At 51.4% G+C, this 25,175-nt stretch overlaps 2 protein-coding genes across 2 annotated transcripts; one reads left to right on the top strand and one right to left on the bottom strand.

The window, feature by feature from the left end:
• The first annotated feature begins 752 nt into the window (after positions 1 to 752).
• LOC109770358 (endoglucanase 12) lies at positions 753 to 4,668 on the top strand. Its single transcript, XM_020329060.4, has 4 exons — positions 753 to 1,453; positions 2,157 to 2,464; positions 3,100 to 3,870; positions 3,981 to 4,668. The coding sequence occupies exons 1-4, from the start codon at positions 1,087 to 1,089 to the stop codon at positions 4,392 to 4,394; spliced, it is 1,860 nt and encodes a 619-aa protein (XP_020184649.1). The 5' UTR covers positions 753 to 1,086; the 3' UTR covers positions 4,395 to 4,668.
• An 18,510-nt stretch (positions 4,669 to 23,178) lies between these two features.
• On the bottom strand, positions 23,179 to 24,515 carry LOC109770361 (RING-H2 finger protein ATL75). The gene has a single exon (XM_020329065.4). It carries the CDS (start codon positions 23,919 to 23,921, stop codon positions 23,472 to 23,474), a length of 450 nt encoding a protein of 149 aa, XP_020184654.1. The 5' UTR covers positions 23,922 to 24,515; the 3' UTR covers positions 23,179 to 23,471.
• Positions 24,516 to 25,175: the final 660 nt, after the last annotated feature.

The following is a 25,175-nucleotide window of genomic DNA, read 5'->3' as shown; positions in this document are numbered from 1 at the left end:
AACCACGTGGTTCCGGAAGTTCCTCTATTTCTATCATGAGATGTCCATAGGCAGATTTGTGAAGAAAGTCATCCGTCAGCGCCGCCACCACAATTGAACTATCAGATTGAATCACTATAGAAGATCCGATCTTTGCACACTGAACGAAACTCCTTCGAAGACAACACTAATTTCAAACTCGAGGGCATCTTTGCAATGAAATAAAGTTGTACTAAAGTTTAGACATTTATTTTGAGACCGAGGGTGTCGAAGAAAAAAGACAACACGAAGAAATTAGCCCCTACATCCTGTCGTCGGAGTAGCAATCGAAGGTGAGGGAGCAAATGAGGTCGCATGGGGAAAATACCGGGATTGGTGTGGTATTGCCTCTGCAAACTCTTAAAAGACTCAGTTTAACTGTTTCAATTATTTTATTATATGAACTTACAAAGCCAAGAACACAGGTCGCGAGATCATTTTTCTAAAGTTATTTCATGCCTTCCCGCGATATGCATTCAATGAAAGAAGACATTCATGTCGACTATAAAAGGCGTTTGTAACGACTTCGTTAATATGAAGATGAATTGCCGGCTCAGTCTTTGGGAGGTGCTCATAAAGATAGGTTGTGCTTTTGTGTGCGTTCTCATAGATGAGTGCGTGTGCGTATATATAAGAGCCTTCTGTGTTAAAAAAAGGTAGGCATCATTTTGTTGGTGGCCGTAGCAGTGCAGCACAAGCGGTAAATCAGCACGGCAAAAAGTTAACACATGAAGAGCCGACCCCAACAACCCTTCGTTCCCCTCCCACTCCCACTCGCAGTACCCAGTCCCCACACGGTGCGGGTGCGGGTGCGACGGTGGCACGCCTCCCCCAGCTCCTCAAGTCAACCGCCCCCTTCCCCTCCCCTTCAAAACTCCCCACCCGGCCACCGCACCACACCCACCTCCCTCTGGGTTCCGCACCTCACCGCTAGTAAGCACTCCCCAGCTGGGTGTCCGGCTCCGGCCGTTCATGCGCTGATCGATCGCCTGAAACTGCGCGCGCGCGAGCCAGCTCCGACCAAGAAAGCCCCAGCGGCCGGCGGCCGTCCAGGAGGGGGGAGCCACCATGCACTCCCAGAACCACTGGGGCGGGGCGTTCGACATCGACGGCGCGGAGGACGACCAGAGCCGCAACATGGACATCGACCGCGGCGCGCTGCAGCACCAGCACCAGCTGGACGAGACGCAGCAGAGCTGGCTGCTCGGCCCGCCGGAGGCCAAGAAGAAGGACCGCTACGTCGACCTCGGCTGCGTCGTCGTCAAGCGCAAGCTCCTCTGGTGGATGCTCTGGGCCGTCCTCGGCGCCTTCGTCCTCATCGGCCTCCCCATCATCATCGCCAAGAACATCCCCAAGAAGAAGCCCCACGCCCCGCCCCCCGACAAGTACACCGACGCCCTCCACAAGGCCCTCCTCTTCTTCAACGCCCAGAAATGTGAGCACCTCCTTCCTCACTCCTCCGCCTGCTCTGCTCTGCTTATGAGTGATCAATTGTCTGATCCGTACTACTCCTACTTGGAAGCTGTGCGGATCCACCTTTGATCGAGTCTCTCTGAACTCAAGAATTCGCGTAGAAATCGCTAAGTAACAGTGGGACATTAAATCTTGTAAAAGTTTTGATCCGTGATCTTAAGTGCGCAATTACACCTTGATCTTGATCTTGATGGCAAGCAAAAAAGGGGGAAAGGGAGACCCCCACGTAGTCTGTGATCGGGAGCTGGGTACAGCTGCGTACGACGGCAACCCCCACGCTTGGAATGTCATGCCGTCCTGTTCACGGTCTGTCCCTGCCCCCTTGCAGAAAGTGACAAGCTGATATTCAGAGAAATCTCTCAGAAATTCAAAGTACGAATCTCGGCACGTTCACGCACATGTAGGCCAGCCAGTTGATCCATTCTTTAGCTTAGCCCCGCACATGGATGTCGCTGTAGATCTTGCCTATGCTCTGCTTCTGGATCTCGCCAGATGGAAAGCTTCCCCATTTCTAGATCCTGATCTCGCCAACTCATCTGTTCATAACATACTAACCACTTAGCTCAGATTTGCAAGCTGAATTTTCAGTTTCTTACTACTATAATCAGATCAGAATTCGGTATCATTCATCGATCTCACCAACATTTTGCTGTTTGTTGTGACAGCCGGCAAGCTTCCTAAGAACAACGGCATCCCGTGGCGCGGGAACTCGGGCATGAAGGACGGCGCGGACCTGCCGGACGTGAAGGGCGGGCTCGTCGGCGGGTACTACGACGCCGGCGACAACATCAAGTTCCACTTCCCGATGGCCTTCTCCATGACGCTGCTGAGCTGGTCGGTGGTGGAGTACGCCGACAGGTACAAGGCGATCGGGGAGTACGACCACGTGAGGGAGCTCATCAAGTGGGGAACCGACTACCTGCTGCTCACCTTCAACTCCTCCGCCTCCACCATCAACAAGCTCTACAGTCAGGTGAGCTCTCCCCATCAGCCGGTCGGTCGATCGATCTCGACCGTTGAAAATCGCACGGTGAAAACATCAAGCAAGCATTTAAAGAGTGAGACTTTTCGGTTAACAATAATAACTAGAAAAGGCATATATATATAGAGAGAGCTTTGCTTAAAGTGGTGCTTTTGATCTGTTGAATATAAAAGGCATAAAGATAGAGAAAGGGGTGTGCAATAATGCAACTGGCGTGGTCGATTCAGTGTGCACCGCCCAACAGCTAGCCTTGTTCCAGCAAGAAATGTTGATGGGCACGCACGCGGCACAGCCTACAACCTTTGACTCTTATCACTTGAGATCAGTAGGCTAGCTAGGGTTCTTCACCCAATTATCTACATGTGCTTAGCGGGACAGGCCATGTTACCCCAACTCTCCAAGCCAACTTAACTATCCTCACTGCAGCTCATTCAGAGTACCAACTAGTAGCTGTTAATTTTGGTTGTCACGATCCGATCTGAAGATGCTCTCCATCTTGTGTTCTCACGCTGGATGTGTTAATAATCACAAAGCAAAAAACAAAGGAATATTTTTTGTAGAAGTGTGAAGGTGTACTTAACTCAACATCAGATGATGGTCTGACACGTACGTGATTGTGCCTGTAGGTGGGTACCGCCAAGATCAACGGCAGCACGCCGGACGACCACTTCTGCTGGAACCGGCCGGAGGACATGGCGTACCCGCGGCCGGTGCAGCAGGCGAGCGCGGCCCCGGACCTCGGCGGCGAGGTGGCGGCGGCGCTGGCCTCGGCCTCCATCGTGTTCCGCGACAACGCCGCCTACTCCAAGAAGCTGGTGAAGGGGGCGGCGACGGTGTACAAGTTCGCGCGCGCCAACGGGAAGCGCACCCCCTACTCCCGGGGCAACCCGGCCATCGAGTACTTCTACAACTCCACCAGCTACTGGGACGAGTTCATGTGGAGCGCCTCCTGGATGTACTACGCCACGGGCAACAACAGCTACATCAGCTTCGCCACCGACCCCCGGCTGCCCAAGAACGCCAAGGCCTTCTTCAACATCCTCGACTTCTCCGTCTTCAGCTGGGACAACAAGCTCCCCGGCGCCACGCTGCTGCTGTCGCGGCTGCGCATGTTCCTCAACCCCGGCTACCCCTACGAGGAGTCGCTCATGGGATACCACAACGTCACCAGCATGAACATGTGCATGTACTTTCCCAAGTTCAATGCGTTTAACTTCACCAAGGGCGGGCTCGCGCAGTTCAACCACGGCCAGGGCCAGGCGCTGCAGTACGCCGTCGCCAACTCCTTCCTCGCCGCGCTCTACGCCGACTACATGGAGTCCGTCAACGTCCCCGGCTGGTACTGCGGCCCCAACTTCATGACCGTCGACGACCTCCGCTCCTTCGCCAAATCCCAGGTAATTCTTCTTTTAACCGATCTTATCGTCGTTGGTACATCTACTTACAAGTTCAAGTTGATTAATTGTGCAATGCGTCGCTTAACTGTGTCGTGGTGGTGGTCGAGCAGCTGAACTACATTCTTGGGGACAACCCGATGAAGATGAGCTACGTGGTGGGGTACGGCAAGAAGTACCCGAAGCGGCTGCACCACCGCGGGGCGTCCACGCCCAAGAACGGGATCAAGTACTCGTGCACCGGCGGGAACAAGTGGCGCGACTCCAAGAAGGCCGACCCTCACGTGCTCGTAGGCGCCATGGTCGGCGGGCCGGACAAGAACGACAAGTTCAAGGACGCGCGGATCAGCTACGCGCAGAACGAGCCCACGCTGGTCGGCAACGCCGGGCTCGTCGCCGCGCTCGTCGCCATCACCAACAGCGGACGTGGCACGGGCGTCGGCGCCGTCGACAAGAACACCATGTTCTCCGCCGTGCCGCCCATGTTCCCCGCCGCCCCGCCGCCGCCGGCCACGTGGAAGCCGTGAGGAGAGGCCTGCCCGACCGGCCGGTTTTACGCCGACGTTGAGCAGGTCGAACACTTCGATTGGGTTCGGTTGGTAGTGCAATTTTCTGGCCATCATGTAAAATTCTTTTGTATTATACGTACACACGTTAACCGTGGCGCGCGATATGACGGTGGCATGCCTCACGCATGGCCTGTACTACTGTAGATGTTTCTTGTGCACAATTTGGGTATGGACAATTAATGGATACTTGTTGATTCCCACAGAAGAACTAATGGAGTAAGTGTTCACAGTATTGTCAATGTATCATGCCATCTCCAATGCTCGATCACTCTCTAGCCGCTTACAGTGAACAAAATAAATATCTGAAGAATCTACAACAATCGGTTCGCGGGAATTAGTGATATAGGGAATGAGAGTTTGAGAGGTATTAGTCGTATAAGACTTAGTGAAAGAAAACTGGAGTATAAGAGGTACAGTACAAGACATATAACCCATTGTTTGGTTGAGTGACGAGAAATGTGAGGAGGAAAGGGGAAAGGGGAATTAACAACATCTCTAGTCGATCCCTTCTAATTTGACTCCTTATATGTATCCTCAAACTTGACTCCATAAAAGAGCACCAACACGCGCACTCACTCACTCACTTCACTTCACACCATGTCATGCCAAGTCACGTGTGCCTCGCGCCATGACTCATGAATCGAGTTCGAGTTCGGGCTAATGTTATGCGTCTTATTGAAAGAACTAAATGTTTGCACGACAATCTACTGCCTAACTCTAGGTGTATGGGTGTACGTGTCAACACTTGAGCTCACTGTTGACATATTTTGTACTTTCAGAGAGTTTTTCCATCATATGTCAATTGGATATCTTCACTCTGCCACACATCCTCTCTATGTAGAAGAAATACCGAGGGAGATTACACACCTAACAGATAGCACTAGATAGAACATACACCCCCGTCGAGTTCCTAGTGTTGAGTTGCATCTTGGACGATCCCATCCCGACGACTGTGTGCACACATGCATCGGATGAGGGGCGATAAGATTTTTGGGGAACGTCTCGACGTGACTACTCGCTCAAGTTCGACTACATCCTCGATGACCACTTCGTCTTCACCATCATGGTTGGGTCGCTATTACACCGGAGTTTCTGGTGAACTCGTATGTTCTGAACCTCTCTTCGTTAACATGTTCCTTTGGTTCATATGCGTACATGCTAGATGTTCCTAGTATGTCGCATGCGACTTGCCATCAGTAATCTTGTGATTATGCTAATCTGGATTCAGATTAACCAAAAACTACCTAATATCTTAGCAATTCAAAAATCTTATATGTTTGGGCAATTTTCGTTGACTGGCTTTGCTGGGGCTGTGAAACCTAGCCTACTTACGGGTGCTCGCTTCAAAAGATGGCAGACGAAAACCATCTTGTGGCTCAGCACTATGAACATGTACTTGGTTTCGGCTGGCACTCTCAGAAGGCGCTTACTCCTCAAGAGGACAAAGTGTTCTCGGAGGCCATTGTATTATTTGTGGGTACCATCATCAATGTGCTAGGTGACATTTCAGTTGATGCATATTTGCATGTGCTCTGCCAAAGAATAGAGTGATGCACTCGAATCCAGGTTTGGCACCAACCAGGAATTTCATCTGTATCATTGTACACCTCCATCCCTACCCACCGGATTGGGGCAACACTATCCATGTTGGTTCACTCTGTCGCCGCTACAACACCTCGCCATCATGGTCTACCTACACCACCTTCACACTACTGCTGCTAATACCACCACGATGCCCAATTGCCGCTATAGCCCGATGCCTCCATGGATCGGCCGTTGCAAGCCCACCGAGATCCAGATCTCACTGGTGGGTCTAGAGCCATTGGCCGCAGCAGTCGTGGCAGCACAATTGGTCAGAGCCCGACCCTGAACCATCGCCACAGGAGCTTCGCCGCGTTGTTCCACCAAAATCGTCACCGAAAAAACTCGCGCCACAGCGTGCATGCACGCGCGCGCGCGCGCGCGAGAGAGAGAGAGAGAGAGAGAGAGAGAGAGAGAGAGAGAGAGGGAGAGAGAGAGATTTGCGCCCAAGAGAAGTGGGTGGTGGCGAGGTAGAGGGGAGAGTGGGGAGGGCTGATGGCGGGAGGGTTGACCTATGGATAATCACTTTCAATAAAACTAACCTAGTTTTCATATCTTATCTCAGGTCACCCCTTGTTATTATAGAAGATGAATTGAACAAGCTTCGGGTATGTAGACCATGTAGGGAAACCCCAGAATTGAGCTGGATCAAAATCATCTCAGATGGAGTTCTTGATGTGGTGTGAGGGCACGCGGGAGCAGGTTTGATCAGGGGCGGAGCTACGTCCCGGTGACCCCGGGCAGCTGCCCGGGCTGCTCCGGCCATTCTCCACTAAGTAGTACACATAAACCATGATTAATATCACTAATTACAGGGGAAAATTCTCGACAACGCCACTGTATACAGGCTTTGCCCCGGCTCCTTGTGTCGGATCACGGGTTCCGGCAAAACCCTCAAGGTTCGAACACTGGGGTGCGCACGAAAATCTCCCCCTACCGATCCACGTCCTAGCTTCGCTAAGATCTCAAGGGCTAACTCGACGAACTCGCAACACAAGGGACACAAGATTTATACTGTTTCGGGCCACCGTTGTGGTGTAATACCCTACTCCAGTGTGGTGGTGGTGGATTACCTCTTGGGCTGAGGATGAATAGTACAAGGGGAAGAACAGCCTCCTGAGGTGAGGTGTTCTTGTGCTTGGTCAACTTGTGTGGGTGAGGATTACTCAAGATGAGATGAGATGCCTCCGAATGAGTTATCTCCTACGGTGGTGGCTAGTCCTATTTATATAGGCCCTGGTCCTCTCCCCAATATTGAGCGGGAAGGGAGCCAACAACGGCCAATTTAAAAGGGGACAGCTAGTACAGCTTATCCTGACAAAAACAGTCTTCACCTACAAAAGGCTCTGGTGGTGACGCCGCCTTGGGCGCCATGGTGACCTCCGTCTTGCCGTCCTGCTGGTCTTGGTCTCGTTGCACTGATATGGAAACATTTGCTTGACGCCTCGGTACTCCGCGCTTGCGCTTGCCTTCTTAGCACCAAAGAGGAAACAAGGACACTGTGCGCGCTGGCGCCCACCTGGTCTCGATCGTCATGGCTCACGTCACGAGGACCTCGCGAGGTTTGCCTTGCCTTGATCTCTCCGCCCCTCGCGAGCCAACCTGGTGAGGCCGCTCCCGAAGGGGTCTTGCGCCGTCCGCCTCGCGAGGCTTGGCCCCTCGCGAGGGTCTTGAGTGCTTGTTGGTGAAGATGGGCCGAACGGGCCCGCTCACAGAGCCACGCCATGGGCCGCAGGCAGGCAAGTCTGGGGACCCCTGTTCTGAGAACGCCGTCAGTAGCCCCCGGGCCCAAGGCGCGCTCGGGCTTGGCTTCAAGGCGAAGCCAAAGGTTAAGTGCGGAGCGCCGCGGGCCCCAATAGCCTACGGCCTTGGTCGACACATGGCGGTTGATTGGACGTGGGCGTCTCCGCTTCCCCACGCTGCCTTGGAATCCGCCTGGCTATGCGGCCACCGCAACCTACACAGTTATTCTTCTATCGCCCGCGCCATACTTCCCCAATTCCTCTGCTTCCCTGGGACTCCGCTCCTCTTTCCAATCTGACCTGAGCTCTGCTCACTCCATCGCCATGGCGCCGAAACAAGCGAATAAGGGGAAGAAACCTATGTCTTTGGCCAATGCGCCTTCGGCTGTCGAGCCCGCAGTTGGCCGATTGCTGGTGCTCAACGATGAGGCCATGGGCAAGGTGCGTCCCATGCTCGCCTCCAGTTTCAATGAGTGGGGAAAGACGGTGGCTTGGCCTGCGTCTCGTGCTCGCATTGACCGGGCTGCCACCGAGGTCCCAATCTTCATTGATGCCCTTTGGGTCGGCCTGGTCCCTCCTTTCTCCGCCTTCTTCAACGCAGTGCTTGAACACTATCAGATCCACATGATGCATCTTGATCCCCAATCCGTGACCCTTCTTGCCATCTTCGCCTTCGTGTGTGAGGCCATGGTGGGCATTGCCCCTTCCGTGGCCCTTCTTCGCCACTTCTTCTCGTTGCATCTGATTGACCCCCGACAGAGCTCGGGATGCCTGAGCTTCCAGGCTATGGCTGCGACGGCAGGCGCGGGGATCGACTTCGAGTTTCCTCCATCCACGAGCGGGTTTCGGACACGGTGGGTATTTGTTGATGTCGGAGTGCTCAGCCCTCTGCTCCATTCTTCGTCGGCGCCTGCCGTCCCCAACTCCAGTTGGGGCCACGAGAAGCTCGCGAGCCCTTGCCTTGTCCCCGTCCGTCTCAGGCTGAAGAGGCTGAAGGACCGTGGCGTAACTGCGCCTATGGTGGTGAAGGAGTTTGTCCGGCGCCGATTTGCTCCGCTTCAGCGCCATTCTCGGCCGTTGTGGGCCTTGCTCAACAGCAAGGACCATACGAGACTTCAGGAGTCCGGGCTCCCTCTTGAGACGCGACAGACAGTGCTCGGGGTCTTGGCGGGCGTTCCATTGCTGCACGACATGCCTGGGAAGAGTTGTTTGTTGTACCGTTGCTCGAACAAGGAGGAATTCGTGGAGCACATGCCTTGCTTTGACGAGTGGGTGTTGGAAATATGCCCTAGAGGCAATAATAAAATGGTTATTATTATATTTCTTTGTTCATGATAATTGTCTATTGTTCATGCTATAATTGTGTTATCCGGAAATCGTAATACATGTGTGAATACATAGACCACAACGTGTCCCTAGTAAGCCTCTAGTTGACTAGCTCGTTGATCAACAGATAGTCATGGTTTCCTGACTATGGACATTGGATGTCATTGATAACGGGATCACATCATTAGGAGAATGATGTGATGGACAAGACCCAATCCTAAGCATAGCACAAAGATCGTGTAGTTCGTTTGCTAGAGCTTTTTCCAATTGTCAAGTATCATTTCCTTAGACCATGAGATGGTGCAACTCCCGGATACCATAGGAGTGCTTTGGGTGTGCCAAACGTCACAACGTAACTGGGTGGCTATAAAGGTGCACTACGGGTATCTCCGAAAGTGTCTGTTGGGTTGGCACGAATCAAGACTGGGATTTGTCACTCCGTATGACGGAGAGGTATCTCTGGGCCCACTCGGTAATGCATCATCATAATGAACTCAATGTGACTAAGGAGTTAGCCACGGGATCATGCATTACGGTACGAGTAAAGTGACTTGCCGGTACCGAGATTGAACAAGGTATTGGGATACTGACGATCGAATCTCGGGCAAGTAACGTATCGATTGACAAAGGGAATTGTATACGGGATTGATTGAATCCTCGACATCGTGGTTCATCCGATGAGATCATCGTGGAACATGTGGGAGCCAACATGGGTATCCAGATCCTGCTGTTGGTTATTGACCGGAGAGGCGTCTCGGTCATGTCTGCATGTCTCCCGAACCCGTAGGGTCTACACACTTAAGGTTCAGTGACGCTAGGGTTGTAGAGATATTAGTATGCGGAAACCCGAAAGTTGTCCAGAGTACCGGATGAGATCCCGGACGTCATGAGGAGTTCCGGAATGGTCCGGAGGTGAAGAATTATATATAGGAAGTCCAGTTTCGGCCACCGGGAAAGTTTCAGGGGTTATCGGTATTGTACCGGGACCACCGGAAGGGTCCCGGGGGTCCACCGGGTGGGGCCACCTATCCCGGAGGGCCCATGGGCTGAAGTGGGAAGGGAACCAGCCCTTAGTGGGCTGGGGTGCCCCCCCCTTGGGCCTCCCCCTGCGCCTAGGGTTGGAAACCCTGGGGGTGGGGGCGCCCCACTTGGCTTGGGGGGGGGAGCCACCCCCCTTCCCCCTTGGCCGCCGCCCCCCCAGGGGGCCTATATATAGTGGGGGGGAGGGAGGGCAGCAGCACCACAGCCCCTGGCGCCTCCCTCTCCCCCTGCAACACCTCTCCCTCTCGCAGAAGCTTGGCGAAGCCCTGCCGAGATCCCCGCTACTTCCACCACCACGCCGTCGTGCTGCTGGATCTCCATCAACCTCTCCTTCCCCCTTGCTAGATCAAGAAGGAGGAGATGTCGCTGCTCCGTACGTGTGTTGAACGCGGAGGTGCCGTCCGTTCGGCACTCGGTCATCGGTGATTTGGATCACGGCGAGTACGACTCCATCAACCCCGTTCATTGGAATGCTTCCGCTCGCAATCTACAAGGGTATGTAGATGCACTCCTTTCCCCTCGTTACTAGTATACTCCATAGATGGATCTTGGTGATGCGTAGGAAATTTTAAAATTCTGCTACGATCCCCAACAGTGGCATCATGAGCCAGGCCTATGCGTAGTTACTATGCACGAGTAGAACACAAAGCAGTTGTGGGCGTAGATGTTGCCAATTCTTCTTGCCGCTACTAGTCTTATCTTGTTTCGGCGGTATTGTGGGATGAAGCGGCCCGGACCGACCTTACACGTACGCTTACGTGAGACAGGTTCCACCGACTGGCATGCACTAGTTGCATAAGGTGGCTAGCGGGTGTCTGTCTCTCCCACTTTAGTCGGAACGGATTCGATGAAAAGGGTCCTTATGAAGGGTAAATAGAAATTGGCATATCACGTTGTGGTTTTACGTAGGTAAGAAACGTTCTTGCTAGAAACCTATTCAAGCCACGTAAAAAACTTGCAACAACAATTAGAGGACGTCTAACTTGTTTTTGCAGCATGTGCCTTGTGATGTGATATGGCCAGAAGATGTGATGAATGATATATGTGATGTATGAGATTGATCATATTCTTGTAATAGGAATCACGACTTGCATGTCGATGAGTATGACAACCGGCAGGAGCCATAGGAGTTGTCTTTATTTTTGTATGACCTGCGTGTCATTGAATAACGCCATGTAAATTACTTTACTTTATTGCTAAACGCGTTAGCCATAGAAGTAGAAATAATCGTTGGCGTGACAACTTCATGAAGACACAATGATGGAGATCATGATGATGGAGATCATGGTGTCATGCCGGTGACGAAGATGATCATGGTGCCCCGAAGATGGAGATCAAAGGAGCAAAATGATATTGGCCATATCATGTCACTATTTGATTGCATGCGATGTTTATCATGTTTTGCATCTTATTTGCTTAGAACGACGGTAGTAAGTAAGATGATCCCTTATAATAATTTCAAGAAAGTGTTCCCCCTAACTGTGCACCGTTGCGAAGGTTCGTTGTTTCGAAGCACCACGTGATGATCGGGTGTGATAGATTCTAACGTCCGCATACAACGGGTGTTGTCGAGCCTAGCATGTACAGACATGGCCTCGGAACACACGCAATACACTTAGGTTGACTTCACGAGCCTAGCATGTACAGACATGGCCTCGGAACACGGAAGACCGAAAGGTCGAGCATGAGTCGTATAGAAGATACGATCAACATGGAGATGTTCACCGATCTTGACTAGTCCGTCTCACGTGATGATCGGACACGGCCTAGTTAACTCGGATCATGTTTCACTTAGATGACTAGAGGGATGTCTATCTGAGTGGGAGTTCATTGAGTAATTTGATTAGATGAACTTAATTATCATGAACCTAGTCTAAAATCTTTACAATATGTCTTGTAGATCAAATGGCCCACGTTGTCCTCAACTTCAACGCGTTCCTAGAGAAAACCAAGCTGAAAGATGATGGCAGCAACTATACGGACTGGGTCCGGAACCTGAGGATCATCCTCATAGCTGCCAAGAAGCACCGCTAGGTGAAGCACCAACCCCAGAGAACCAAGACGTTATGAACGCTTGGCAATCACGTGCTGATGATTACTCCCTCGTTCAGTGCGGCATGCTTTACAGCTTAGAACCGGGTCCCCAAAAGCGTTTTGAGAAACATGGAGCATATGAGATGTTCGAAGAGCTGAAAATGGTTTTCCAAGCTCATGCCCGGGTCGAGAGATATGAAGTCTCTGACAAGTTCTTCAGCTGTAAAATGGAGGAAAATAGTTCTGTTAGTGAGCACATACTCAGAATGTCTGGGTTACACAACCGCTTGTCTCAGCTGGGAGTTAATCTCCCGGATGACGCGGTCATTGACAGAATCCTTCAGTCGCTTCCACCGAGCTACAAGAGCTTTGTGATGAACTTCAATATGCAGGGGATGGAAAAGACCATTCCTGAGGTATATTCGATGCTGAAATCAGCAGAGGTGGAGATCAAAAAGGAACATCAAGTGTTGATGGTGAATAAAACCACTAAGTTCAAGAAAGGCAAGGGCAAGAAGAACTTCAAGAAGGACGGCAAGGGAGTTGCCGCGCCCGGTAAGCCAGTTACTGGGAAGAAGTCAAGGAATGGACCCAAGCCTGAGACTGAGTGCTTTTATTGCAAGGGAAGTGGTCACTGGAAGCGGAACTGTCCCAAATACTTAGCAGACAAGAAGGCCGGCAACACCAAAGGTATATGTGATATACATGTAATTGATGTGTACCTTACCAGTACTCGTAGTAGCTCCTGGGTATTTGATACCGGTGCGGTTGCTCATATTTGTAACTCAAAATAGGAACTGCGGAATAAGCGGAGACTGGCAAAGGACGAGGTGACGATGCGCGTCGGGAATGGTTCCAAGGTCGATGTGATCGCCGTCGGCACGCTACCTCTGCATTTACCTACGGGATTAGTTTTAAACCTCAATAATTGTTATTTAGTGCCAGCTTTGAGCATGAACATTGTATCCGGATCTCGTTTAATTCGAGATGGCTACTCATTTAAATCCGAGAATAATGGTTGTTCTATTTATATGAGAGATATGTTTTATGGTCATGCCCCGCTGGTCAATGGTTTATTCTTGATGAATCTCGAACGTGATGTTACACATATTCATAGTGTGAATACCAAAAGATGTAAAGTTGATAACGATAGTCCCACATACTTGTGGCACTGCCGCCTTGGTCACATTGGTGTCAAGCGCATGAAGAAGCTCCATGCAGATGGACTTTTGGAGTCTCTTGATTATGAATCATTTGACACGTGCGAACCATGCCTCATGGGTAAGATGACCAAGACTCCGTTCTCCGGAACAATGGAGCGAGCAACCAACTTATTGGAAATCATACATACCGATGTGTGCGGTCCAATGAGTGTTGAGGCTCGCGGAGGATATCGTTATGATCTCACTCTCACTGATGACTTAAGTAGATATGGGTATGTCTACCTAATGAAACACAAGTCTGAAACCTTTGGAAAGTTCAAGGAATTTCAGAGTGAGGTTGAGAATCAACGTGACAGGAAAATAAAATTCTTACGATCAGATCGTGGTGGAGAATATTTAAGTCACGAATTTGGTACGCACTTAAAGAAATGTGGAATCGTTTCACAACTCACGCCGCCTGGAACACCTCAGCGAAATGGTGTGTCCGAACGTCGTAATCGCACTCTATTGGATATGGTGCGATCTATGATGTCTCTTACCGATCTACCGCTCTCATTTTGGGGCTATGCTTTAGAGACTGCCGCATTCACTTTAAATAGGGCTCCGTCGAAATCCGTTGAGACGACACCGTATGAATTATGGTTTGGGAAGAAACCTAAGCTGTCGTTCTAAAAGTTTGGGGATGCGATGCTTATGTCAAGAAACTTCAACCTGAAAAGCTCGAACCCAAGTCGGAAAAATGAGTCTTCATAGGATACCCTAAGGAAACCATTGGGTATACCTTCTACCTCAGATCCGAAGGCAAGATCTTTGTTGCCAAGAATGGGTCCTTTCTGGAGAAAGAGTTTCTCTCGAAAGAATTAAGTGGGAGGAAAGTGGAACTTGATGAGGTGATAGTCACCCCTTCCGAACCGGAAAGTAGCGCAGCGCGGGAAGATGTTCCTGTGGTGCCTACACCGACTGGGGAGGAAGTTAATGATGATGATCATGAAGCTTCGGATCAAGTTACTGCTGAACTTCGAAGGTCCACAAGGACACGTTCCGCACCAGAGTGGTACGGCAACCCTGTCCTGGAAATTATGTTGTTAGACAACAGTGAACCTTCGAACTATGAAGAAGCGATGGCGGGCCCGGATTCCGACAAATGGCTAGAAGCCATGAAATCCGAGATAGGATCCATGTATGAAAACGAAGTATGGACTTTGACTGACTTGCCCGATGATCGGCGAGCCATAGAAAATAAATGGATCTTTAAGAAGAAGACAGACGCGGATGGTAATGTGACCATCTATAAGGCTCGACTTGTCGCTAAGGGTTATCGACAAGTTCAAGGGGTTGACTACGATGAGACTTTCTCACCCGTAGCGAAGCTGAAGTCCATCCGAATCATGTTAGCAATTGCCGCATTCTACGATTATGAGATATGGCAAATGGACGTCAAAACGGCATTCCTTAACGGCTTTCTTAAGGAAGAATTGTATATGATGCAGCCGGAAGGTTTTGTCGATCCTAAGAATGCTAACAAGGTATGCAAGCTCCAGCGCTCCATCTATGGACTAGTGCAAGCATCTCGGAGTTGGAACATTCGTTTTGATGAGATGATCAAAGCGTTTGGGTTTACACAGACTTATGGAGAAGCCTGTGTTTATAAGAAAGTGAGTGGGAGCTCTGTAGCATTTCTCTTATTATATGTGGATGACATACTACTGATGGGAAATGATATAGAATTCTTGGAAAGTATAAAGGCCTATTTGAATAAGTGTTTTTCAATGAAGGACCTTGGAGAAGCTGCTTATATATTGGGCATCAAGATCTATAGAGATAGATCAAGACGCCTCATTGGTCTTTCACAGAGTACGTACCTTGACAAGATATTGAAGATGTTCAATATGGATCAGTCCAAGAAGGGGTTCTTGCCTGTATTGCAAGGTGTGCAATTGAGCACAGCTCAATGCCCGACCACGGCAGAAGATAGAGAAAAGATGAGTGTCATCCCCTATGCCTCGGCCATAGGGTCTATTATGTATGCCATGCTGTGTACCAGACCTGATGTAAACCTTGCCGTAAGTTTGGTAGGAAGGTACCAAAGTAATCCCGGCATGGAACACTGGACAGCGGTCAAGAATATCCTGAAGTACCTGAAGAGAACTAAGGATATGTTTCTCGTTTATGGAGGTGACGAAGAGCTCGTCGTAAAGGGTTACGTCGACGCTAGCTTTGACACAGATCTGGATGACTCGAAGTCACAAACCGGATACGTGTATATTTTGAATGGAGGAGCAGTAAGCTGGTGCAGTTGCAAGCAAAGCGTCGTGGCGGGATCTACATGTGAAGCGGAGTACATGGCAGCCTCAGAGGCAGCGCAAGAAGCAATCTGGATGAAGGAGTTCATTACCGACCTAGGGGTGATTCCCAATGCGTCGGGCCCGATGACTCTCTTCTGTGACAACACAGGAGCTATTTCCCTTGCCAAGGAGCCCAGGTTTCACAGGAAGACCAGGCATATCAAGCGTCGCTTCAACTCCATTCGTGAAAGTGTTCAGAATGGAGACATAGATATTTGTAAAGTACATACGGACCTGAATGTAGCAGATCCGTTGACTAAACCTCTCCCTAGAGAAAAACATGATCAACACCAGAACGCTATGGGTGTTCGATTCATCACAATTTAACTAGATTATTGACTCTAGTGCAAGTGGGAGACTGTTGGAAATATGCCCTAGAGGCAATAATAAATGGTTATTATTATATTTCTTTGTTCATGATAATTGTCTATTGTTCATGCTATAATTGTGTTATCCGGAAATCATAATACATGTGTGAATACATAGACCACAACGTGTCCCTAGTAAGCCTCTAGTTGACTAGCTCGTTGATCAACAGATAGTCATGGTTTCCTGACTATGGACATTGGATGTCATTGATAACGGGATCACATCATTAGGAGAATGACGTGATGGACAAGACCCAATCCTAAGCATAGCATAAAAGATCGTGTAGTTCGTTTGCTAGAGCTTTTCCAATGTCAAGTATCTTTTCCTTAGACCATGAGATCGTGTAACTCCCGGATGCCGTAGGAGTGCTTTGGGTGTACCCAACGTCACAACGTAACTGGGTGACTATAAAGGTACACTACGGGTATCTCTGAAAGTGTGTGTTGGGTTGACACGGATCGAGACTGGGATTTGTCACTCCGTATGACGGAGAGGTATCTCTGGGCCCACTCGGTAATGCATCATCATAATGAGCTCAATGTGACTAAGGAGTTAGACACGGGATCATGCATTACGGTACGAGTAAAGTGACTTGCCGGTAACGAGATTGAACAAGGTATTGGGATACCGACGATCGAATCTCGGGCAAGTAACGTACCGATTGACAAAGGGAATTGTATACGGGATTGATTGAATCCTCGACATCGTGGTTCATCCGATGAGATCATCGTGGAACATGTGGGAGCCAACATGGGTATCCAGATCCCGCTGTTGGTTATTGACCGGAGAGGCGTCTCGGTCATGTCTGCATGTCTCCCGAACCCGTAGGGTCTACACACTTAAGGTTCGGTGACGCTAGGGTTGTAGAGATATTAGTATGCGGAAACCCGAAAGTTGTTCGGAGTCCCGGATGAGATCCCGGACGTCACGAGGAGTTCCGGAATGGTCTGGAGGTGAAGAATTATATATAGGAAGTCCAGTTTCGGCCACCGGGAAAGTTTCGGGGGTTATCGGTATTGTACCGGGACCACCGGAAGGGTCCCGGGGGTCTACCGGGTGGGGCCACCTATCCCGGAGGGACCCATGGGCTGAAGTGGGAAGGGAACCAGCCCTTAGTGGGCTGGGGCGCCCCCCCTTGGGCCTCCCCCTGCGCCTAGGGTTGGAAACCCTGGGGGTGGGGGGCGCCCCACTTGGCTTGGGGGGGAAGCCACCCCCCTTCCCCCTTGGCCGCCGCCCCCCCTTGGAGATCTGATCTCCCAGGGCCGGCGCCCCCCAGGGGGCGTATAAATAGTGGGGGGGAGGGAGGGCAGCAATACCACAGCCCCTGGCGCCTCCCTCTCCCCCTGCAACACCTCTCCCTCTCGCAGAAGCTTGGCGAAGCCCTGCCGAGATCCCCGCTACTTCCACCACCACGCCGTCGTGCTGCTGGATCTCCATCAACCTCTCCTTCCCCCTTGCTGGATCAAGAAGGAGGAGACGTTGCTGCTCCGTACGTGTGTTGAACGCGGAGATGTCGTCCGTTCGGCACTCGGTCATCGGTGATTTGGATCACGGCGAGTACGACTCCATCAACCCCGTTCATTGGAACGCTTCCGCTCGCGATCTACAAGGGTATGTAGATGCACTCCTTTCCCCTCGTTGCTAGTATACTCCATAGATGGATCTTCGTGATGCGTAGGAAATTTTAAAATTCTGCTACGATCCCCAACAATACTGCCCTGGGCCACATCTGTGATGAGAAAGCCCCTCACCCCCACGTGAACGACTACGCCAGCCACCTCCGCTTCTTCGCTGATGTTGTGACGCGCCTGGAGAACCGCTCCGAGAGAGCTCGCCTGCTTGTCGAAGAGAGGAGCCGCAGCCTGCTGGGGCGCGCATTCTCCCATGTCTTCAGCCATCTTCAGAACACCTACCAGGACTTCGACTTTGATGCCGCCATTGCTCCAGTCCCGGAGGCCATCCGGGGCAACCTGGCGCGGTGGGTGGAGGATAACGTGGACGCGCTGGTCAGGCCTTCTCTTCTGACGATGACACGATGGTGGTCGCGGCGGACGAAGGCGACGTGGTCGATGATGATGTTGACAGCGCCAGAGGAGGCAATGGTGATGCTGGCGACGGTGGCAGCGATGCCAGCGGCGTGTCTGAAGGCGATGCGGCGAGCGACATGTCCGACTGATCCCCGCGCTTCCCAGCTGTTTGTCCTGCACGCAGAGGCTTGGGCGTGGCCCTAGAGGTTGTAAGATCATTTTGAGAGGGGGAGCCCCTCGTGTAAACAAACCGGTGCCTTTATTCATTTATGTCAAGCTGAGTGTGCGCCTTTGTGAATCCATGAGTCTGGTGACAAGTTTGCTGTTGCGGCTTACCTTAGCCGGGGTAAGCCCCGAACTGGATCGTGAGGTCGTGAGCTCCCGAGGAACTCCTGAAGGGTCTGCTGATTCGCCCGAGAGGGCCTCGCGAGAATTAGGTGCCGATCCTGGTATCGACGCGCGTGGTGCGTATGCTGCTCCCAGCCCCGCTCGCGAGGGGGAGGCAGCGAGCGCGAGCTTAGGAATAAGGCAAGAACCAGATAGCAAGAAATCGCTCGAACAAGAAAAGGCACCCCCCGCACGCATCAATGAAAATTCAACTTCAACTTAAATCCAAATCCAGAAGGCAAGGCTATAGAAAAGGGACTCAAAGCAAATGGCCGCGTCCGGCACCTAGTCTAGTCTTCTTGTCTTCGAGTCTTCTCACCAGAGCGGAGCTAAGTGCTGCCACTAGGACGTGGGAGGGAGCCCCCGAGGCCCGAGGGCGGCACTCCTAAGACTCCGGGGCATGTACAGCCCCACTCGTTATTACGTGAGAGTGTCACGGGCGGAGACCTTCACAGGCGTGAGCCTTACTTCGTATCGCCAGATGAGGGCCCCGCCTTGCACCTCCCTCGGCCACGGTTGGGGGCGACCGGAAACCAGGACGACACCAAAGGGGCAAAGGGGACGCCAGCGGCACCCTCGGCGACCACGGGTCCTCTGCCGGGGGTAGGCTCTGGAGCACCTCCCCGGCAGAGGGCCTACCTCCGGGGGACGCTGCTACCTCTTGAGCACTACGTTGGTTTTCCCTTGAAGAGGAAAGGGTGATGCAGTAAAGTAGCGTAAGTATTTCCCTCAGTTTTTGAGAACCAAGGTATCAATCCAGTAAGAGATCACGCACGAGTCCCTCACACCTACACAAACAAATAAGAACCTCGCAACCAACACAATAAAGGGGTTGTCAATCCCTTCACGGTCACTTACGAGAGTGAGATCTGATAGATATGATAAGATAATATTTTTGGTATTTTTATGATAAAGATGCAAAGTAAAATAAAAGGCAAAATAAATGGCAAAAGAAATAGCTTGTTGACGGAAGATTAATATGATGGAAAATAGACCCGGGGCCATAGGTTTCACTAGTGGCTTCTCTCGAGAGCATAAGTATTACGGTGGGTGAACAAATTACTGTTGAGCAATTGATAGAATTGAGCATACTTATGAGAATATCTAGGTATGATCATGTATATGGGAATCACGTCCGTGATAAGTAGACCGACTCCTGCCTGCATCTACTACTATTACTCCACACATCGACCGCTATCCAGCATGCATCTAGAGTATTAAGTTCATAAGAACAGAGTAATGCTTTAAGTAAGATGACATGATGTAGAGGGATAAACTCATGCAATATGAAATAAACCCATCTTGTTATCCTCGATGGCAACAATACAATACGTGCCTTGCTGCCCCTACTGTCATTGGGAAAGGACACCGCAAGATTGAACCCAAAGCTAAGCACTTCTCCCATTGCAAGAAAGATCAATCCAGTAGGCCAAACCAAACTGATAATTCGAAGAGACTTGCAAAGATAACCAATCATACATAAAAGAATTCAGAGAAGATTCAAATATTGTTCATAGATAAACTTGATCATAAACCCACAATTCATCGGTCTCAACAAACACACCGCAAAAGAATATTACATCGAATAGATCTCCACAAGAGAGGGGGAGAACATTGTATTGAGATCCAAAAAGAGAGAAGAAGCCATCTAGCTAATAACTATGGACCCGAAGGTCCGAGGTAAACTACTCACACATCATCGGAGAGGCTATGGTGTTGATGTAGAAGCCCTCCGTGATCAATGCCCCCTCCGGCGGAGCGCCGGAAAAGGCCCCAAGATGGGATCTCACGGGTACAGAAGGTTGTGGCGATGGAATTAGGTTTTTGGCTCCGTATCTGATAGTTTTGGGGTACGTAGGTATATATAGGAGGAAGAAGTACGTCGGTGGAGCAACGTGGGCCCCACGAGGGTGGAGGGCGCGGCCAGGGGGTAGGCGCCCCCCCTACCTTGTGCCCTCCTGGTTGCTTTCTTGACATAGGGTCCAAGTCCTCAGGATCACGTTCGTTCCGAAAATCATGTTCCCGAAGGTTTCATTCCGTTTGGACTCCGTTTGATATTCTTTTTCAGTGAAACACTGAAATAGGCAAAAACAGCAATTCTGGGCTGGGCCTCCGGTTAATAGGTTAGTCCCAAAAATAATATAAAAGTGTATAATAAAGCCCGTTAATCATCCAAAACAGAATATAATATAGCATGGAACAATAAAAAAGTATAGATACGTTGGAGACGTATCAGACGCCTTGCTCCGTGCGGCGCTGGGTTGGGCCTTCGTCCCGGCTTCCTTCCTACAGTCCCCAGCGTGCCCCTCCTGGCGGGAGGGAGGCCGACGAGCTGGGACCGCCGTCTGCTGCTGCGACCTGATCCTCCTGCGCACCATGGTTAGCGTAAGCCTGCTCCTGAGGAATTAGTGGTACCCTATAGTCATTGTCGCCGACGCGGTTGGTGAGGCTTTCGGAGGGCTCCTGAAAGGTGTCGGCTTCTAGCGCCTCCTCCTCCCAGCCCGGCTCGAGGAACGAGCCAGGGTCGTCTTCCAGCATGTACTCCTGGTCCACCATGCGGGGCACGCAGGCCTCCGAGGCCGCCGCCTCGAAGACCTCGCCGTAGTGCCCCATGCTCCATGTCGCCCGTCCTAGCGTGCCGCCTCGAGGATGGTAGGGTTGCATCCCGCCCGGACCGTAGGTGGCAGCGCTCGTGCCCGCGCCCAGCGGAGGTGGCGCGGGCGCGAGTGGGCGTACAGCTCCGTTGGTTGCGGCGGTGTCGATGAAGCCTAGTGGTGCGCCTGTGGGCACGCGGGGCGCGGCGTGGTCCGCCATGCGACCCGGCCGCAGCTTGTGGCGTGAGCGGAGTACATAAGGGTGGCGCACCCGAAGCCGCGGCGTCCAAGAGCTCGGCGACGTGCTCTAGCAAAGCATCCCGACCGCTCTCCATTAACCGGCATCGCAGCAGCTCTCGAGCCACTGTGAGCGCGGCCCTCATGTTCGCGTGCTCCCTCCGGGTGTGCGGCGCCGTGGTGGCAGCGTGGCTTGAGGCCCTCGCGGCCGCTCGCACTTGTCGTGGAGTAAGAGCAGAGGGTGAGTGACCGCGCCGCCCGCGCCCCGCGGTGTTTGGCGGTGCGCGTGCCGCCTGAGGCGCGGGGTTGAGGTCTTCTTGGGCAGACGGCGCCGCCCGGGCCGGCCAGGCCGCCCAGCGGTCGGTATTGGCTCTCGAGTCGTCGGACATCAGAGCCGCGGAGCGCCGAAGGATCAACGAGCGGATCGGCTGGTGGAAGAAGAGCTCCGGCGCACCCCTACCTGGCGCGCCAAATGTCGGATCACGGGTTCCGGCAAAACCCTCAAGGTTCGAACACTGAGGTGCGCCCGAAGATCTCCCCCTACCGATCCACGTCCTAACTTCGCTAAGATCTCAAGGGCTAACTCGACGAACTCGCAACACAAGGGACACAAGATTTATACTGGTTCAGGCCACTGTTGTGGTGTAATACCCTACCAGTGTGGTGGTGGTGGATTGCCTCTTGGGCTGAGGATGAACAGTACAAGGGGAAGAACAACCTCCTGTGGCGAGGTGTTCTTGTGCTTGGTCAACTTGTGTGGGTGAGGATTACTCAAGATGAGATGAGATGCCTCCGTATGAGTTATCTCCTACGGTGGTGGCTAGTCCTATTTATATAGGCCCTGGTCCTCTCCCCAATATTGAGCGGGAAGGGAGCCAACGACGGCCAAGTTAAAAGGGGACAGTTAGTACAGCTTATCCTGACAAAAGCAGTCTTCGCCTGCAAAAGGCTCTGGTGGTGATGCCGCCTTGGGCGCCATGGTGACCTCCGTCTTGCCGTCCTGCTGGTCTTGGTCTCGTTGCACTGATATGGAAACATTTGCTTGACGCCTCGGTACTCCGCGCCTGCGCTTGCCTTCTTAGCACCAAAGAGGAAACAAGGACACTGTGCGTGCTGGCGCCCACTTGGTCTTGATCGTCATGGCTCACGTCACGAGGACCTCGCGAGGTTTGCCTTGTCTTGATCTCTCCGCCCCTCGTGAGCCAACCTAGTGAGGCCGCTCCCGAAGGGGTCTTGCGCCATCCGCCTCGCGAGGCTTGGCCCCTCGCGAGGGTCTTGAGTGCTTGTTAATGAAGATGGGCCGTACGGACCCGCTCACAGAGCCACGCCGTGGGCCGTAGGCAGTCAAGTTCGGGGACCCCCGTTCTTAGAACGCCGTCACCATGAGTTGGCTAGCTCCGCCACTGGGTTTGATTGCAAGAGATCATAGAGGAAACTTCGTTCAAACTAAATGCATTAGTTATGAAGCAATCTCTGACCCGTTCGTTATCGAGCTTCTCGCATGCCGTGATGCAATGCTTTTCTCCGTTGAAAATGGGTTCCATGATATGGTGATCAAGACGGACTGCTAGGAAGTGGTGTCGATGTGGCAGTTCGAGAATGATAGATCGATGGGGTACCATATATTTTGAGAGGTGACTTCACTTATGTCGCCCTTGCGGGGGTTTAAGCTTCATTTTGTGAGAATAAGTGCCAATGTAGCAGCACATGTGTCGGCTAGGGAGGCTCTTGGTCTTGCTCCTTCCTTCATTATGTATGATGTAATATGTGTTTATTTGTTTGAGGCATGTTCAACCAGATATAAACTCGTCTGCTAATAAATTAAGAGCCTCGAAGGGCGTTTTCTAAAAAAAGAACTGAAGAAGCTGGCATGTGTGCCCATAGCCTACGAATCTCTTTTTCTTCGAAAAATACCCGGATCTATTATCAATTTATCGGAAGTACAAAATATCTCAACCATAATAAAAAAACGTAAGGTTCACCTGTGTGATAAAGTGACAAGCTATGGAATAAAGGTCCGCAAGCATTTTGCACATGAAACGAGGACAAAACAATGATGATATGATGGTAAACCCATATAAATCCGATTCCACACAATCAACCAAGAATAATGTGAAATCTTGAAGCACTCCTTCCACTTTGGCTTCACTAATCCTCGAGTAATCAGATGACCTTCCTCACACGGCCCTTTACAATGCCACGGGTGGGCTACGCGTCCACACCACCCTCCCGTCGCCGAAGCCGCACGCGATCCTAGCCGGCCGCGACAAGGCAGGCGCGGCCTCCGCCAGCGACACGGCCTTCCTGGCTAGCCGACTGTCCGCGGTGACCACGGGGCAGCGGCAGAGCGGGCACTCGGGGCGCAGCAGCAGCCACCTGCCGATGCACTCGTCGTGGAACCCGTGCCCACAGCCCGACAGCACGCGTACCAGCGCCGACGATGGCTCGGAGTCGCCGGAGTATCCCGCCGCTCCGACCAGCTCCGACAGGCACACCGCGCACTCCTGGGACGCCGCCGGCGCCGCCACGGCGCTCGTGGCATCCTCGCCCCGGTCGCCGCGCGACGACGCCAACGCAAGCATCCCCGCCGTGGCCGCGGCTGCCACACCGGCGACCAACGCGCCGGCAATAGCGATCATGGTATCCTTTTGCGCCTCGGCGTCTGTCGATCGGTGTCAGTGCGTGGTATGATGGAGAGGAGAGGTCGGCGAGTGCATCGGCCGGTGCTGGTGTGCGTGTGGTATATAGGCAAAGAGGTCGACGAGAGGAGGCGCGACGTGGATGCATCAACGCGCGGGTGCGGAGGAGCACATCACACAACCGAAAGCAAGCCCCCGACATGCGAGAAAGCGACCTCCTGCCCTTCTTTCTCCGATGCTTAAAGAAAGAGATATATGCGCATTAAGCGAGCCAAACCAGTCGTTGAAGACGTTCGTTGCATACATGCTTTGCATGATCAGATCTTAATCTCTTCTTCTTGCATTTTTTATATAAAAAACTCTTTTTTTTGCCAATGATGAGGTCTCAATTATACGTGCACACTTAATGTTTTATGATATATATTTAAATATAGTTGTGCATACCCTTCACTACTCCAAATAAGCTACTCCCTCCGTCCGGAAATACTTGTCATAGAAATGAATACAAATGGATGTATCTAAAACTAAAATATATCCATTCCTCGGACAAATATTTCCGGACAGAGGGAGTAATTACGAGAGTGGCTAGGTGATTAGGGGTAGGGATAAAAAAAAGGATGAAACTGAGTGTTACTACTACATTTCTTTTTCATTTTTTGGAAGATAAAAAGAATTTAAAAAACTTGAAAGAAATATGAATGGAAATAAATATGGTACAAACACCTATACGAAAATTGAATGTGGATGATCAAGCTAATTTGGCGGGCTCCGAGGAGGAGCGCTGCCCGGATCAATGGATCTCCTATTTTGGAACTGCCGGGGCAGAGGAACAGTTCGTGAGGTGTTGGCCCTCTCAAAAACCAATTGCCCCAAACTCGTCTTCCTCTGTAAGACACATCAAGCTAGAGAGAAGATGGAGAAACTTCGATGGAGGTTGGGTTTAAAAGGTTTTAGTTCTGTGAATAGTGATGGCACAGGTGATGGATTAGCAATGTTCTGCAGAAGTGGTGGATTAGCACTGCCCCATCATGAGATCTTAATCTTCTTCTTTTTTTTGCTAATGATGAGATCTCAATTATGCGTGAAAACTTATTTCTAGTGATATATATTTAAATATAATTATGCATATACTTCATTACTATAAATAAGCTAATTACCAAGAAGTGGTTCGATGATTAGGGGTAGAGATTAAAAAAAAGGATGCAACAGAAGATGAGGATTTGTGGCTCTCGGGTGCCACACACCCCTATATAA

The sequence above is a fragment of the Aegilops tauschii genome, chromosome 2 (assembly GCF_002575655.3).
Source record: "Aegilops tauschii subsp. strangulata cultivar AL8/78 chromosome 2, Aet v6.0, whole genome shotgun sequence".
Classification (NCBI taxonomy): domain Eukaryota; kingdom Viridiplantae; phylum Streptophyta; class Magnoliopsida; order Poales; family Poaceae; genus Aegilops; species Aegilops tauschii.
The sequence above is the reverse complement of the archived record's forward strand: the minus strand, read 5'-3'. Positions and strand labels throughout refer to the sequence as shown.

Excerpts from the sequence above, each read along its gene's own strand:
- LOC109770358 (XM_020329060.4), top strand. The coding sequence starts at position 1,087 with ATGCACTCCCAGAACCACTGGGGCGGGGCGTTCGACATCGACGGCGCG. Across the intron at positions 2,465-3,099 it reads TCAACAAGCTCTACAGTCAG|GTGGGTACCGCCAAGATCAA; the intron begins GTGAGCTCTCCC and ends TTGTGCCTGTAG. Across the intron at positions 3,871-3,980 it reads GCTCCTTCGCCAAATCCCAG|CTGAACTACATTCTTGGGGA; the intron begins GTAATTCTTCTT and ends GTGGTCGAGCAG.
- LOC109770361 (XM_020329065.4), bottom strand. The coding sequence starts at position 23,921 with ATGATCGCTATTGCCGGCGCGTTGGTCGCCGGTGTGGCAGCCGCGGCC.